General features: G+C 40.6%; 1 protein-coding gene and 1 long non-coding RNA gene across 5 annotated transcripts in view; one reads left to right on the top strand and one right to left on the bottom strand.

Annotated features, from left to right (window-relative positions):
- The window catches only part of LOC113609197 (uncharacterized), a 67,623-nt gene that overhangs the window by 14,448 nt on the left and 38,697 nt on the right, over window positions 1–14,478 (bottom strand). The window contains exon 6 of one of the 3 annotated variants that reach the window (XR_003428551.1): window positions 2,362–2,437. The exons of 1 other annotated variant lie outside the window; for it this stretch is intronic. This is a non-coding gene — a long non-coding RNA (uncharacterized LOC113609197). Of the gene's footprint in view, window positions 1–2,361; window positions 2,438–3,146; window positions 3,762–14,478 lie in introns of those variants that run through there. One more of the 3 variants, XR_003428554.1, reaches the window with a different exon arrangement.
- The window catches only part of KLHL20 (kelch like family member 20), an 85,628-nt gene that overhangs the window by 47,419 nt on the left and 23,731 nt on the right, over window positions 1–14,478 (top strand). For both annotated transcript variants that reach the window (XM_027086291.1, XM_027086293.1), the window contains one exon: window positions 2,953–3,136. In XM_027086291.1, coding sequence (XP_026942092.1) covers window positions 2,953–3,136 — 184 coding nt within the window. The remainder of the gene's footprint in view (window positions 1–2,952; window positions 3,137–14,478) is intronic.

The raw sequence follows: 14,478 nt of genomic DNA, 5'->3' as shown, positions 1-14,478 counted from the left end.
TCGACCCATCATGATTAATGGAAAAGGAAAATTGGAAAACAATAATGGATTGCTAATGTCAGTTCGTGCATGAAAGATAACCTATTTTTATATTTTTTAATATTTATTTATTATTTTTGGCTGCGTCGGGTCTTAGTTGTGGCATGCAGGATCTTTGTTGCGGTATGTGGGATCTTTCATTGCAGCACGGGCTCTTTTTTTTTTTTTTTTGCGGTACGCGGACCTCTCACTGTTGTGGCCTCTCCTGTTGCGGAGCACAGGCTCCGGATACACAGGATCAGCGGCCATGGCTCACGGGCCTAGCTGCTCCGCGACATGTGGGATCTTCCCAGACCAGAGCATGAACCCGTGTCCCCTGCATCGGCAGGCAGACTCTCAACCACTGCGCCACCAGGGAAGCCCCAGCATGGGCTCTTTGTTGCAGTGCACAGCCCTCTCTCTAGTTGTGGGGTGCAGGTTTTCTCTCTGGTTGTGGCGTGGGCTCCAGAGCACTTGGGCTCTGTAGTTGTGGTGCACAGGCTCCAGAGCATATGGGCTCTGTAGTTTGCAGCACATGGGCTCTCTGGTTGAGGCACATGGGCTCAGTAGTTGTGGTGCGGGCTTAGTTGCCCCGCAGCATGTGGGATCTTAGTTCCCTGACCAGGGATTGAACCCGTGTCCCCTGCACTAGAAGGTGGATTTTTTACCACTGGACCACCAGGGAAGTCCCACAATAACCTATTTGTAAATAACACTTTTTTAAAGTTTTTCTGATTATAGAAGTGAATACACATGAAATATAGAAATATTTGTTAACACAGGAAAACATAAAGAAGAAAAGTTAAATCGTCTGTCACCTCTTTTACACTATTAAACTAAAAGTTTCCTTTTTCATTTGTAGAGAAAAACCATTAGGTCTTTTTCTTACAACTGTATTGGTTTTCCCTGCTTTCTCAGTCTTTTTGTGCTATCCAGATCTGACCTCTATTCTTGAGTGATACTGTTCCACTGACATTATTTTAGATCTTGACCCACCTGTCTCTACTTAACACTTAATCCTTAATTTGCTTTGGTTTTTATTGCAATTTTTTCATTATCTTTGGAATGCCAAATTACCAGTTCTCACTTAACTTTGGAAAATTGAGTCTTCATTTCTTCATCCTGGAAGCCTAAGATCAAATCTATAATCTCAGTAGTTTTATTACTCAGCATTTTACTCCTACTGATGTCTTCTGGTTTGTCCTCTTGTTTTCCATTAGGTTTCTTGATGCTTCTCAATTCTGTGCTTCTTTTTTGTTGGGGATTTTTTTTTTTTTTAGTATTCAGTTCACTGATCCTTATTCCAGACACTTTGTGAAAGTTGCCTACTTTAAGGTAACACTTTTTGATCAAATCTGTCTGAAGTAATTCTTTTCACAGTCAACATCTCACGCATATAAAACTGTATGTCACCTTTTCAGCAATATTTTGTCTTAAGTACATCACTTAACACAAATTGAGTGTTCTCACAGCAGAAACTATGCATACACTTTATCTTGCTAAGTACAGTGTACTGGCTTGTAATAATAACTTAGCTAGTTCTGTCCCCGTTATGCCATCACCTGCTGCCTTGGAAATCATAATGCACATAAAATTGCCATGAGGCAGTGGAATTGAACAACTTTTTCCTTTGCTTTTTTCCCCAGGTCACAGGAAAGGTTTAAATTTGATTTCCTAACGGCCTATTTTTTTTCTTTAGTATCAAAGAACACAGATTATGAAGTGATATTAACTTGATTTGGAGCCATGTAATCCAATAAACAGCTGGTTTTAATAGCTTTCATTATAAATTGTGCCTGAGGTTTAATAATTAGGCTGTTTGATTTGTCTCAAGTGCTTATAACCCTCACATTTGCAGCCAAATTTTATGTTGGAAGTTAAGATGTTTTCTCTGATATTGAAACTCCAGGCATATATCCCAGAACAGAATTCAAATTTAAGCCAATTAATATAGACAAAACTTACTGTGATTTAGTATTAGTTGAATATCCTAATTTAAATGAAATCATAATAAAATAAAATGTATACAGCATATTGAGATTTGAAATAAGGAATGAGTTTTCAAATCCACCAGAAGAAGGTTAGAAACATCGCATTTTATTCTGGCTCAGGAAGTTATTGAGACCTCCAAGAAACCATTAGTTTTCAAATGTTTTGAGGTTAAGTTATCCTTAGACTTCACTTTTTATGCTCCAGAATCTAGCTCTTATTTTAGATTGACATAGAGATGATTTTAAAGAATAACAAATTAAATTTATCTGCTATAATTACAGTTTTTTTCGGGAACACTCAGAGAAGCTTTATTGAACTCAGTTTGAACCTGTTATTCTGACTATTACTTACTTATGAAAAATGTAATTTCTTCAAAATGTTTTCTGATCCTGAATGTCATGTTGGATATTGTAGAATTCAGTACAGACTGCAGATTAAACAGAAGGCAAAACATTTTATAAGTCGTAAGAATTTTTGTATTATTTTTAGTCACAAGATGAGGTCATGAGCAGATGAGCCGAAATCCCTCTCCCCTAATAGAATAAAAGAAATTTTTTTTTTAAACAGGCTTCTGAGGTATGGTTCTTCTTTTGGTTTTTGATAATACATTACATTTATGTAGAGGCAACAGTCAAGCCCTAGTTTTCTAACTAAATTCAATGTTTTGGCCATTAAATGCCACATTACTTCCCAATATAATTTGAATTGGTGTCCTTGCCCTCCTCTGTAAAATGGACCTAATACTAACTTATTTAGAAAATTCTAAAGATTATAGCAATCCCAGTGGAATAAGTAAAAATCATAACTTATGTTTTAACCTGCTTCTAGAGGCGTTTGGTTAAGTCCAAGCATTAGGACTTAACCAAATAAAAGTTAGCAGTGAGTGATACATTCTATGCTTTAGGACAGGTATTCTCCTGACCATTTCTGTTACTTCCCCAGTTGGTGGTTGGTGCAGTGGAGATGCCATTTCCAGTGTTGAACGATATGATCCACAGACCAATGAATGGCGAATGGTAGCTTCAATGAGCAAAAGGCGATGTGGAGTTGGGGTCAGTGTTCTTGATGACCTGTTATATGCAGTAGGAGGCCATGATGGGTCCTCTTATCTCAATAGTGTTGAAAGGTAAGTAGGGTCAATTTGAAATTTTTTTCTCTCCTATTCATATTGTTTTGTTTGAGATGTTAATTAGAAACAGATGTAACCTGTTGCTTTAGTTTTGTGTCTGTGGCACTAGCTGGCAGCCTAGACCACTTACTGTGACATACAAGTCCTTTATGATCTGACCTCCACCTGTTTCTCCAGTCTGTCTCCCTTGGCACACCACTATTCCCTAAACACGCTAGTGCAGACCCACCAAATTGTTTGCAGTTCCTTAGACATGCTGTCCTCTTTCGTGCCTCTTTGCCTATATATATGCATGCTGTTCGTTCTTCCCTGGAATATCTTTTCAAGATTCAAATGTTACTTCTTATATAAAGCCGTCTCTGGCACCATAGAGACAGGTTAGTTACTCAGTCCTCTGATCTTTCACAAGTATTTTGAACATACTTGTACATATCACATTGGCTGTAACTGTTTATTGAAATGTCTTTTCCCACATCTGTGACAATGCCTGGCATATTAGAAACCTACAATAATTTATTTTTTAATAACTTCTAGCTTCTTGTTCTCATCCAACCCTTTTTCATTCAGCTGTGTTCTTGATACTTACCAAACATATCTATGAAACCCTGCAGCATATCAAGATCTAGAGATACAGATTGTATAGTTGGAAAGAAAAAACAACAACAACAACAGAGGGATCAGCTCCATAGAAGTTTTTTAAAAAAAAGCACACTTAAAAACAAATTGAGTTAACTAAATAAGGGTGGAAATGATTACAGATTTACAACTTAATAACAGTGAAGCCCATGAATATCAAAATGTGTGGTCTGCAACTAAAGTAATATTCAGAGGCAGATTTCTATACATTATAACTTATGTGCATTCATTTGAAAATAAGAAAGACGGGAAAATAAATCATGCTTTTAAATAAAAAAGTTATAAAAAGAGCAACAAAACCCAAGAAAATAGAAAGAAGAAATTAACTGGAAAGAAAAGTTAATGAAATTAAAAACAAATATATAGCTACAAAAAGAGCAATTTGATAGTATTTTTTTAAATTAAAAATGAAGAGGGGGACCTTCAAGATGGTGGAGGAGTAAGACATGGAAATCACCTCGCTACCCACAAATACATCAAAGATATATCTACAAGTGGAACAACTCCTACAGAACATCTACTGAATGCTGGCAGAAGACCTCAGACTTCCCAAAAGGGAAGAAAATCCCCATGTACCTGGGTAGGGCAAAAGAAAAGAGGAAAAACACAGACAAAAGAATAGGGATGGGACCTGCACCTCTGGGAGGGAGCTGTGAAGGAGGAAAAGTTTCCATACACTAGGAAGCCCCTTCACTGGTGGAGATGGGGGGTGGGGGGGAAGCTTCAGAGCCACGGAGGAGAGCACATCAACAGGGGTGCCGAGGTCAAAGCGGAGAGATTCCTGCACAGAGGATCGGTGCCTACCAGCATTCACCAGCCTGAGAGGCTTGTCTGCTCACCCACTGGGGAGGGTGGGGGCTGGGAGCTGAGGCTTGGGCTTCGGAGGTCAGATCCCAGGGAGAGGACTGGGGTTGGCTGCATGAACACAGCCTGAAGGGGGCTAGTGCGCCACAGCTAGCCAGGAGGGAGTCTGGGAAAAAGTCTGGACCTGCCAAAGAGGCAAGAGACCATTGTTCTGGGTGCACAAAGAGAGGCAATTCCTTCCCTCTGTGCCCACAGAAGGCAGAGCACTGCCTAAGCAAGCTCCAGAGATGAACGCAAGCTGCGGCTATCAGCTTGGATCCCAGAGATGGGCATGAAATGCTAAGGCTGCTGCCGCTGTCCACTAACAATCCAGTGTGCAAGCACAGGACACTATCCACCACCTGCCGTGGGAGCCTGTGCAGCCTGCCACTGCCAGGGTCCCGTGATCCAGGGACAACTTCCCCAGGAGGACACACGGCATGCCTTAGGCTGTTGCAATGTCACACTGGCCTCAGCAGCCACAGGCTCGCCCCGCATTCCCATTATGACTACCGTACCCCTCCCTCCACCCAGCCTGAGTGAGCCAGAGCCCCCTAATCAGGTGCTGCTTTAACCCCCTCCTGTCTGGGTGGGGAAAAGGTGCCGCAGGTCTTGGTGGGGAACAGATGCCTAAGGGTGACCTACACACAGAGGTGGAACCAAAACCAAAGCTGAACCCCAGAAGCTGTGCAAAGAAAGAAGAGAAAGGGAAATTTCTCCATGCAGCCTCAGGAGCAGTGGATTAAATCCCGACAATCAACTTGATGTACCCTGCATCTGTGGAATACCTGAATAGACAACAAATCGTCTCAAAATTGAGGTGGTGGACTTTAGGAGCAACTGTAGACTTAGGGTTTGCTGTCTGCAGCTGATTTGTTTTTGATATTTATGTTTATCTTAGTTTAGTTTTTAACACTTGTTATCATTGGTGGATTTGTTTATTGGTTTGGTTCTCATTTTTTTAATTATTATTATTATTATTTTTTTAACATCTTTATTGGAGTATAATTGCTTTACAATGGTATGTTAGTTTCAGCTTCACAACAAAATGAATCAGTTATATATATACATATATTCCCATATCTCTTCCCGCTTGCGTCTCCCTCCCTCCCACCCTCCCTATCCCACCCCTCCAGGCGGTCACAAAGCACCGAGCTGATCTCCCTGTGCTATGCGGCTGCTTCCCACTAGCTATCTACCTTACGTTTGGTAGTGTATATATGTCCATGCCTCTTTATCACTTTGTCACCGTTTACACTTCCCCCTCCCCATAGCCTCAAGTCCATTCTCTAGTAAGTCTGTGTCTTTATTCCTGTTTCACCCCTAGGTTTTTCATGACATTTTTTTTTTTAAATTCCATATATATGTGTTAGCATACGGTATTTGTCTCTCTCTTTCTGACTTACTTCACTCTGTATGACAGACTCTAGGTCTATCCACCTCATTACAAATAGCTCAATTTCGTCTCTTTTTATGGCTGAGTAATATTCCATTGTATATATGTGCCACATCTTCTTTATCCATTCATCCGATGATGGACACTTAGGTTGTTTCCATCTCTGGGCTATTGTAAATAGAGCTGCAATGAACATTTTGGTACATGACTCTTTTTGAATTATGGTTTTCTCAGGGTATATGCCCAGTAGTGGGATTGCTGGGTCATATGGTAGTTCTATTTGTAGCTTTTTAAGGAACCTCCATACTGTTCTCCACAGTGGCTGTATCAATTTACATTCCCACCAACAGTGTAAGAGGGTTCCCTTTTCTCCACACCCTCTCCAGCATTTATTGTTTCTAGATTTTTTGATGATGGCCATTCTGACTGGTGTGAGATGATATCTCATTGTAGTTTTGATTTGCATTTCTCTCATGATTAGTGATGTTGAGCATTCTCTCATGTGTTTGTTGGCACTCTGTATATCTTCTTTGGAGAAATGTCTATTTAGGTCTTCTGCCCATTTTTGGATTGGGTTGTTTGTTTTTTTGTTATTAAGCTGCATGAGCTGCTTATAAATTTTGGAGATCAATCCTTTGTCAGTTGCTTCATTTGCAAATATTTTCTCCCATTCTGAGGGTTGTCTTTTGGTCTTCTTTATGGTTTCCTTTGCTGCGCAAAAGCTTTTAAGTTTCATTAGGTCCCATTTGTTTACTCTTGTTTTTATTTCCATTACTCTAGGAGGTGGGTCAGAAAGAATCTTGCTGTGATTTATGTCATAGAGTGTTCTGCCTATGTTTTCCTCTAAGAGTTTGATAGTTTCTGGCCTTACATTTAGGTCTTTAATCCATTTTGAGCTTATATTTGTGTATGGTGTTAGGGAGTGATCTAACTTCATACTTTTACATGTAGCTGTCCAGTTTTCCCAGCACCACTTATTGAATAGGCTGTCCTTTCTCCACGGTACATTTCTGCCTCCTTTGTCAAAGATAAGGTGACCATATGTGCGTGGGTTTATCTCTGGGCTTTCTATCCTGTTCCATTGATCTATCTTTCTGTTTTTGTGCCAGTACCATACCGTTTTGATAACTGTAGCTTTGTAGTATAGTCTGAAGTCTGGGAGCCTGATTCCTCCAGTTCCTTCTTTCGTTCTCAAGATTGCTTTGGCTATTCGGGGTCTTTTGTGTTTCCATACAAATTGCAAAATTTTTTGTTCTAGTTCTGTGAAAAATGCCAGTGGTAGTTTGACAGGGATTGCATTGAATCTATAGATTGCTTTCGGTAGTAGAGTCATTTTCACAATGTTGATTCTTCCAATCCAAGAACATGGTATATCTCTCCATCTATTTGTATCATCTTTAATTTCTTTCATCAGTGTCTTATAATTTTCTGCATACAGATCTTTTGTCTCCTTAGGTAGGTTTATTCCTAGATATTTTATTCTTTCTGTTGCAATGGTAAATGGGAGTGTTTTCTTGATTTCACTTTCAGATTTTTCATCATTAGTATATAGGAATGCCAGAGATTTCTGTGCATTAATTTTGTATCCTGCCACTTTACCAAATTCATTGATTAGCTCTAGTAGTTTTCTGGTAGCATCTTTAGGGTTCTCTATGTATAGGATCATGTCATCTGCAAACAGTGACAGCTTTACTTCTTCTTTTCCGATTTGGATTCCTTTTATTTCCTTTTCTTCTCTGATTGCTGTGGCTAAAACTTCCAAAACTATGTTGAATAAGAGTGGTGAGAGTGGGCAACCTTGTCTTGTTCCTGATCTTAGTGGAAATGCTTTCAGTTTTTCGCCATTGAGGATGATGTTTGCTGTGGGCTTGTCATATATGGCCTTTATTATGTTGAGGAAAGTTCCCTCTATGCCTACTTTCTGCAGGGTTTTTATCATAAATGGGTGTTGAATTTTGTCAAAAGCTTTCTCTGCATCTATTGAGATGATCATATGGTTTTTCTCCTTCAGTTTGTTAATATGGTTTATCACATTGATAGATTTGCGTATATTGAAGAATCCTTGCATTCCTGGAATAAACCCCACTTGATCATGGTGTATGATCCTTTTAATGTGCTGTTGGATTCTATTTGCTAGTATTTTGTTGAGGATTTTTGCATCTATGTTCATCAGTGATATTGGCCTGTAGTTTTCTTTCTTTGTGACATCCTTGTCTGGTTTTGGTATCAAGGTGATGGTGGCCTCGTAGAAGGAGTTTGGGAGTGTTCCTCCCTCTGCTATATTTTGGAAGAGTTTGAGAAGGATAGGTGTTAGCTCTTCTCTAAATGTTTGATAGAATTCGCCTGTGAAGCCATCCGGTCCTGGGCTTTTCTTTGTTGGAAAATTTTTAATCACAGTTTCAATTTCAGTGCTTGTGATTGGTCTGTTCATATTTTCTATTTCTTCCTGATTCAGTCTTGACAGGTTGTACATTTCTAAGATTTTGTCCATTTCTTCCAGATTGTCCATTTTATTGGCATAGAGTTGCTTGTAGTAATCTCTCATGATCTCTTTTATTTCTGCAGTGTCAGTTGTTACCTCTCCTTTTTCATTTCTAATTCTATTGATTTGAGTCTTCTCCCTTTTTTTCTTGATGAGTCTGGCTAGTGGTTTATCTATTTTGTTTATCTTCTCAAAGAACCAGCTTTTAGTTTTATTAAGTAGTGTATTGTTTAGCCTCCATGTGTTTGTATTTTTTACAGATCTTTTCCTGTAATTGATATCTAGTCTCATGGCGTTGTGGTCAGAAAAGATACTTGATACAATTTCAATTTTCTTAAATTTACCAAGGCTTGATTTGTGACCCAAGATATGATCTATCCTGGAGAATGTTCCATGAGCACTTGAGAAAAATGTGTATTCTGTTGTTTTTGGATGGAATGTCCTATAAATATCAATTAACTCCATCTCGTTTAATGTATCATTTAAAGCTTGTGTTTCCTTATTTATTTTCATTTTGGATGATCTGTCCATTGGCGAAAGTGGGGTGTTAAAGTCCCCTACTATGAATGTGTTACTGTCGATTTCCCCTTTTATGGTTGTCAGTATTTGCCTTATGTATTGAGGTGCACCTATGTTGGGTGCATAAATATTTACAATTGTTATATCTTCCTCTTGGATCGATCCCTTGATCATTATGTAGTGTCCTTCTTTGTCTCTTCTAATAGTCTTTATTTTAAAGTCTATTTTGTCTGATATGAGAATTGCTACTCCAGCTTTCTTTTGGTTTCCATTTGCATGAAATACCTTTTTCCATCCCCTTACTTTCAGTCTGTATGTGTCTCTAGGTCTGAAGTGGGTCTCTTGTAGACAGCAAATATATGGGTCTTGTTTTTGTATCCATTCAGCCAATCTGTGTCTTTTGGTGGGAGCATTTAGTCCATTTACATTTAAGGTAATTATCGATATGTGTGTTCCTATTCCCATTTTCTTAATTGTTTTGGGTTCGTTATTGTAGGTCCTTTCCTTCTTTTGTGTTTCTTGCCTAGAGAAGTTCCTTTAGCAGTTGTTGTAGAGCTGGTTTGGTGGTGCTGAACTCTCTCAGCTTTTGCTTGTCTGTAAAGGTTTTAATTTCTCCATCAAATCTGAATGAGATCCTTGCTGGGTAGAGTAATCTTGGTTGCAGGTTTTTCTCCTTCAACACTTTCAATATGTCCTGCCACTCCCTTCTGGCTTGCAGAGTTTCTGCTGAAAGATCAGCTGTTAACCTTATGGGATTCCCTTGTGTGTTATTTGTTGTTTTTCCCTTGCTGCTTTTAATATGTTTTCTTTGTATTTAATTTTTGACAATTTGATTAATATGTGTCTTGGCGTATTTCTCCTTGGATTTATCCTGTATGGGACTCTCTGTGCTTCCTGGACTTGATTAATGATTTCTTTTCCCATATTAGGGAAGTTTTCAACTATAATCTCTTCAAATATTTTCTCAGTCCCTTTCTTTTTCTCTTCTTCTTCTGGAACCCCTATAATTCGAATGTTGGTGCGTTTAATGTTGTCCCAGAGGTCTCTGAGACTGTCCTCAGTTCTTTTCATTCTTTTTTCTTTGTTCTGCTCTGCAGTAGTTATTTCCACTATTTTATCTTCCAGGTCACTTATCCGTTCTTCTGCCTCAGTTATTCTGCTATTGATCCCATCTAGAGTACTTTTAATTTCATTTATTGTGTTGTTCATCGTTGCTTGCTTCATCTTTAGTTCTTCTAGGTCCTTGTTAACTGATTCTTGCAATTTGTCCATTCTATTGTCCATTCTATCTCCAAGATTTCGGATCAACCTTACTATCATTATTCTGAATTCTTTTTCAGGTAGACTGCCTATTTCCTCTTCATTTGTTAGGTCTGGTGGGTTTTTATCTTGCTCCTTCATCTGCTGTGTGTTTTTCTGTCTTTTCATTTTGCTTATCTTACTGTGTTTGGGGTCTCCTTTTTTGCAGGCTGAAGGTTCGTAGTTCCTGTTGTTTTTTGGGTCTGTCCCCAGTGGCTAAGGTTGGTTCAGTGGGTTGTGTAGGCTTCCTGGTGGAGGGTACTAGTGCCTGTGTTCTGGTGTATGAGGCTGGATCTTGTCTTTCTGGTGGGCAGGTCCACGTCTGGTGGTGTGTTTTGGGGTGTCTGTAGACTTACTATGATTTTGGGCAGCCTCTCTGCTAATGGGTGGGGTTGTGTTCCTGTCTTGCTAGTTGTTTGGCATAGGATGTCCAGCACTGTAGCTTGCTGGTCGTTGAGTGAAGCTGGGTGCTGGCGTTGAGATGGAGATCTCTCGGAGATTTTTGCTGTTTGATATTATGTGCAGCTGGGAGGCCTCTTGTGGACCAGTGTCCTGAAGTTGGCTCTCCCACCTCAGAGGCACAGCACTGAGTCCTGGCTGCAGCACCAAGAGCCTTTCATCCACACGGCTCCTTAATTTGGGATGATTCGTTGTCTATTCAGGTATTCCACAGATGCAGGTATATCAAGTTGATTGTGGAGCTTTAATCCGCTGCTTCTGAGGCTGCTGGGAGAGATTTCCCTTTCTCTTCTTTGTTCTGACAGTTCCCAGGGGCTCAGCTTTGGATTTGGCCCCGCCTGTGCGTGTAGGTCGCCGGAGGGTGTCTGTTCTTTGCTCAGACAGGACGAGGTTAAAGGAGCCGCTGATTCGGAGGCTCTGGCTCACCCAGGCCGGGGGGGTAGGGAGGGTCACGGAGTGCGGGGCGGGCCTGTAGCGGCAGAGGCCGGCGTGACGCTGCAGCCTGAGGCGCGCCGTGCGCTCTCCCGGGGAGCCGTCCCTGGATCCCGGGACCCTGGCAGTGGCGGGCTGCACAGGCTCCCCAGAAGGGCGCGTGGCTAGTGACCTGTGTTCGCACACAGGCCTCCTGGCGGCGGCAGCAGCGGCCTTAGCGTCCCATGTCTGTCTCTGGGCTCCGCACTCTTAGCCACAGCTCGCGCCCGTCCCTGGAGCTCTCTCAAGCAGCGTTCTTAATCCCCTCTCCTCGTGCACCAGGAAACAAAGAGGGACGTAAAAGTCTCTTGCCTCTTCGGCAGGTCCAGACCCCTCCCCGGACTCTCTCCCGGCCAGCCGCGGCGCACCAACGCCCTGCAGGCTGTGTTCACGCCGCCAACCTCAGTCCTCTCCCAGCGCTCCGTCAAAAGCCGGAGCCTCAGCTCCCAGTCCCGCCCGCCCCGGCGGGCGAGCAGACAAGCCTCTCGGCTGGTGAGTGCCGGTCGGCCCGATCCTCTGCGCTGGAATCTGTCCGCTTTGCCCTCCGCACCCCTGTTGCTGTGCTCTCCTCCGCGGATCCCAAGCTCCCCCACTCCGCCTCCCGAAGTCTCCACCCGCGAAGGGGCTTCCTAGTGTGTGGACACTTTTCCTCCTTCACAGCTCTCTCCCGCTGGTGCAGGACCCGTCCCTATCCTTTTGTCTCTGTTTAGTTTTTTCTTTTGCCCTAACCAGGTACGTGGGGGGTTCCTTGCCTTTTGGGAGGTCTGAGGTCTTCTGCCAGCATTCAGTAGGTGTTCTGTAGGAGTTGTTCCACGCGTAGATGTATTTCTGGTGTATCTGTGGAGAGGAAGGTGATCTCCGCGTCTTACTCCTCTGCCATCTTCCCGGAAGTCTCCAATTATTATTTTTTATGTTAATTTTTTTTTATGTACTTTATTTTATTTTACTTTATTTTTTTCTTTCTTTTTTCCTCCCTTTTCTTCTGAGCCATATGACTGACAGGGTGTTGGTGCTCCGGCCTGGTGTCAGGCCTGAGCCTCTGAGGTGGGAGAGCCAAGTTCAAGACACTGGACCACCAGAGACCTCCTGGCCCCACGTAATATCAATCAATACTAAGACCCAGCTCCACTAACAGAGAACTATGCAGCTGATGAAGCAGCAAGGTAAAAACCCACCAGACCAAACAAATGAAGAGGGAATAGGAAGTCTACATGAAAAAGAATTCAGAGTAATGATAGTAAAGATGATCCAAAATCTTGGAAATGGAATGGAGAAAATACAAGAAACGTTTAACAAGGACCTAGAAGAACTAAGGAGCAAACAAACAATGCTGAACACCACAATAAATGAAATTAAAAATTCTCTGGAAGGAATCAATAGAATAACTGAGGCAGAAGAACAGATAACTGACTTGGAAGAGAAAATAGTGGAAATACTACTGCAGAGCAGAATAAAGAAAAAAGAATGAAAAGAATTGAGGACAGTCTCAGAGACCTCTGGGACAACATTAAACGCACCAACATTCGAATTATAGGGGTCCCAGAAGAAGGAGAGAAAAAGAAAGGGTCTGAGAAAATATTTGAAGAGATTATAGTTGAAAACTTTCCTCACATGGGAAAGGAAAGTCAATCAAGTCCAGGAAGCACCGCAAGTCCCATACAGGATAAATTCAAGGAGAAACACGCCAAGACACATATTAATCAAACTATCAAAAACTAAATACAAAGAAAAAAATATTAAAAGCAGCAAGGGAAAAGCAACAAATAACATTCAAGGAAATCCCCCATAAGGTTAACAACTGATCTTTCAGCAGAAATTCTGCAAACCAGAAGGGAGTGGCAGGACATATTTAAAGTGATGAAAGGGAAAATCCTACAACCAAGATTACTCTACCCAGCAAGGATCTCTCTCAGATTCAAGAGAGAAATTAAAACCCTTACAGACAAGCAAAAACTGAGAATTCAGCACCACCAAACCAGCTTTACAACAAATGCTAAAGGAACTTCTCTAGGCAGGAAACACAAGGGAAGGAATAGACCTACAAAAATAAACCCAAAACAATTAAGAAAATGGTAAGAGGAACATACATATCGATAATGACCTTAAATGTAAATTGATTAAATGCTCCAACCAAAAGACATAGACTGGCTGAATGCATACAAAGACAAGACCCGTATATATGCTGTCTACAAGAGACCCACTTCAGACCTAGGGACACATACAGACAAAGTGAGGGGATGGAAAAAGATATTCCATGCAAATGGAAATCGAAAGAAAGCTGGAGTAGCAATTCACATATCAGAAAAAACAGAGTTTAAAATAAAGACTGTTACAAGAGACAAAGAAGGACATTAAAATAATGATCAAGGGATCAATCCAAGAAGAAGATATGACAATTATAAATATCTATGCACCCAAAATAGGAGCATCTCAATACATAAGGCAAATGCTAACAGCAATAAAAGGGGAAATCAACAGCAACACAATAATAATAGTAGGGGACTTTAACATCCCACTTTAACCAATGGACAGATCATCCAAAATGAAAATAAATAATGGAACACAAGCTTTAAATGACACACTAGACAAGATGGACATTAATTTTTATGTATAGGACATTCCATCCAAAAACAACAGAATACACTTTCTTATGTGCTCATGGAACATTCTCTAGGATAGATCATATCTTGGGGCACAAATCAAGCCTTGGTAAATTTAAGAAAATTGAAATCATATCAACTATCTTTTCCGACCACAATGCTATGAGACTAGATATAAATTACAGGGAAAAAAACTAAAAAATCCAAACACTTGGAGGCTAAACAGTATGCTACTAAATAACCAAGAGATCACTGAAGAAATCAGAGAGGAAATAAAAAAATACCTAGAAACAAACGACAATGAAAGCATGACAACCCAAAACCTATGGGATGCAGCAAAAGCAGTTCTAAGAGGGAAGTCTATAGCAATACAATCCCACCTCAAGAAACAAGAAAAATCTCAAATAAACAACCTAACCTTACACCTAAAGCAATTAGAGAAAGAAGAACAAAAAAAACCCAAAGTTAGCAGAAGGAAAGAAATCATAAAGATCAGATCAGAAATAAAACAAAATTTATAAACCATTAGCCAAACTCATCAAGAAAAAAACGAAGAAGACTCAAATCAACAGAATTAGAACTGAAAAGAAGTAACAACTGACGCTGCAGAAATACAAAGGATCATGAGAGATTA

Source organism: Aethalodelphis obliquidens, unplaced genomic scaffold (genome assembly GCF_003676395.1).
Source record: "Aethalodelphis obliquidens isolate GAN/ISIS:26980383/991018 unplaced genomic scaffold, ASM367639v1 scaffold55, whole genome shotgun sequence".
In the NCBI taxonomy this organism is placed as follows: domain Eukaryota; kingdom Metazoa; phylum Chordata; class Mammalia; order Artiodactyla; family Delphinidae; genus Aethalodelphis; species Aethalodelphis obliquidens.
Note: the sequence above shows the minus strand (reverse complement) of the source record. Positions and strands in the feature narration are given on the sequence as shown.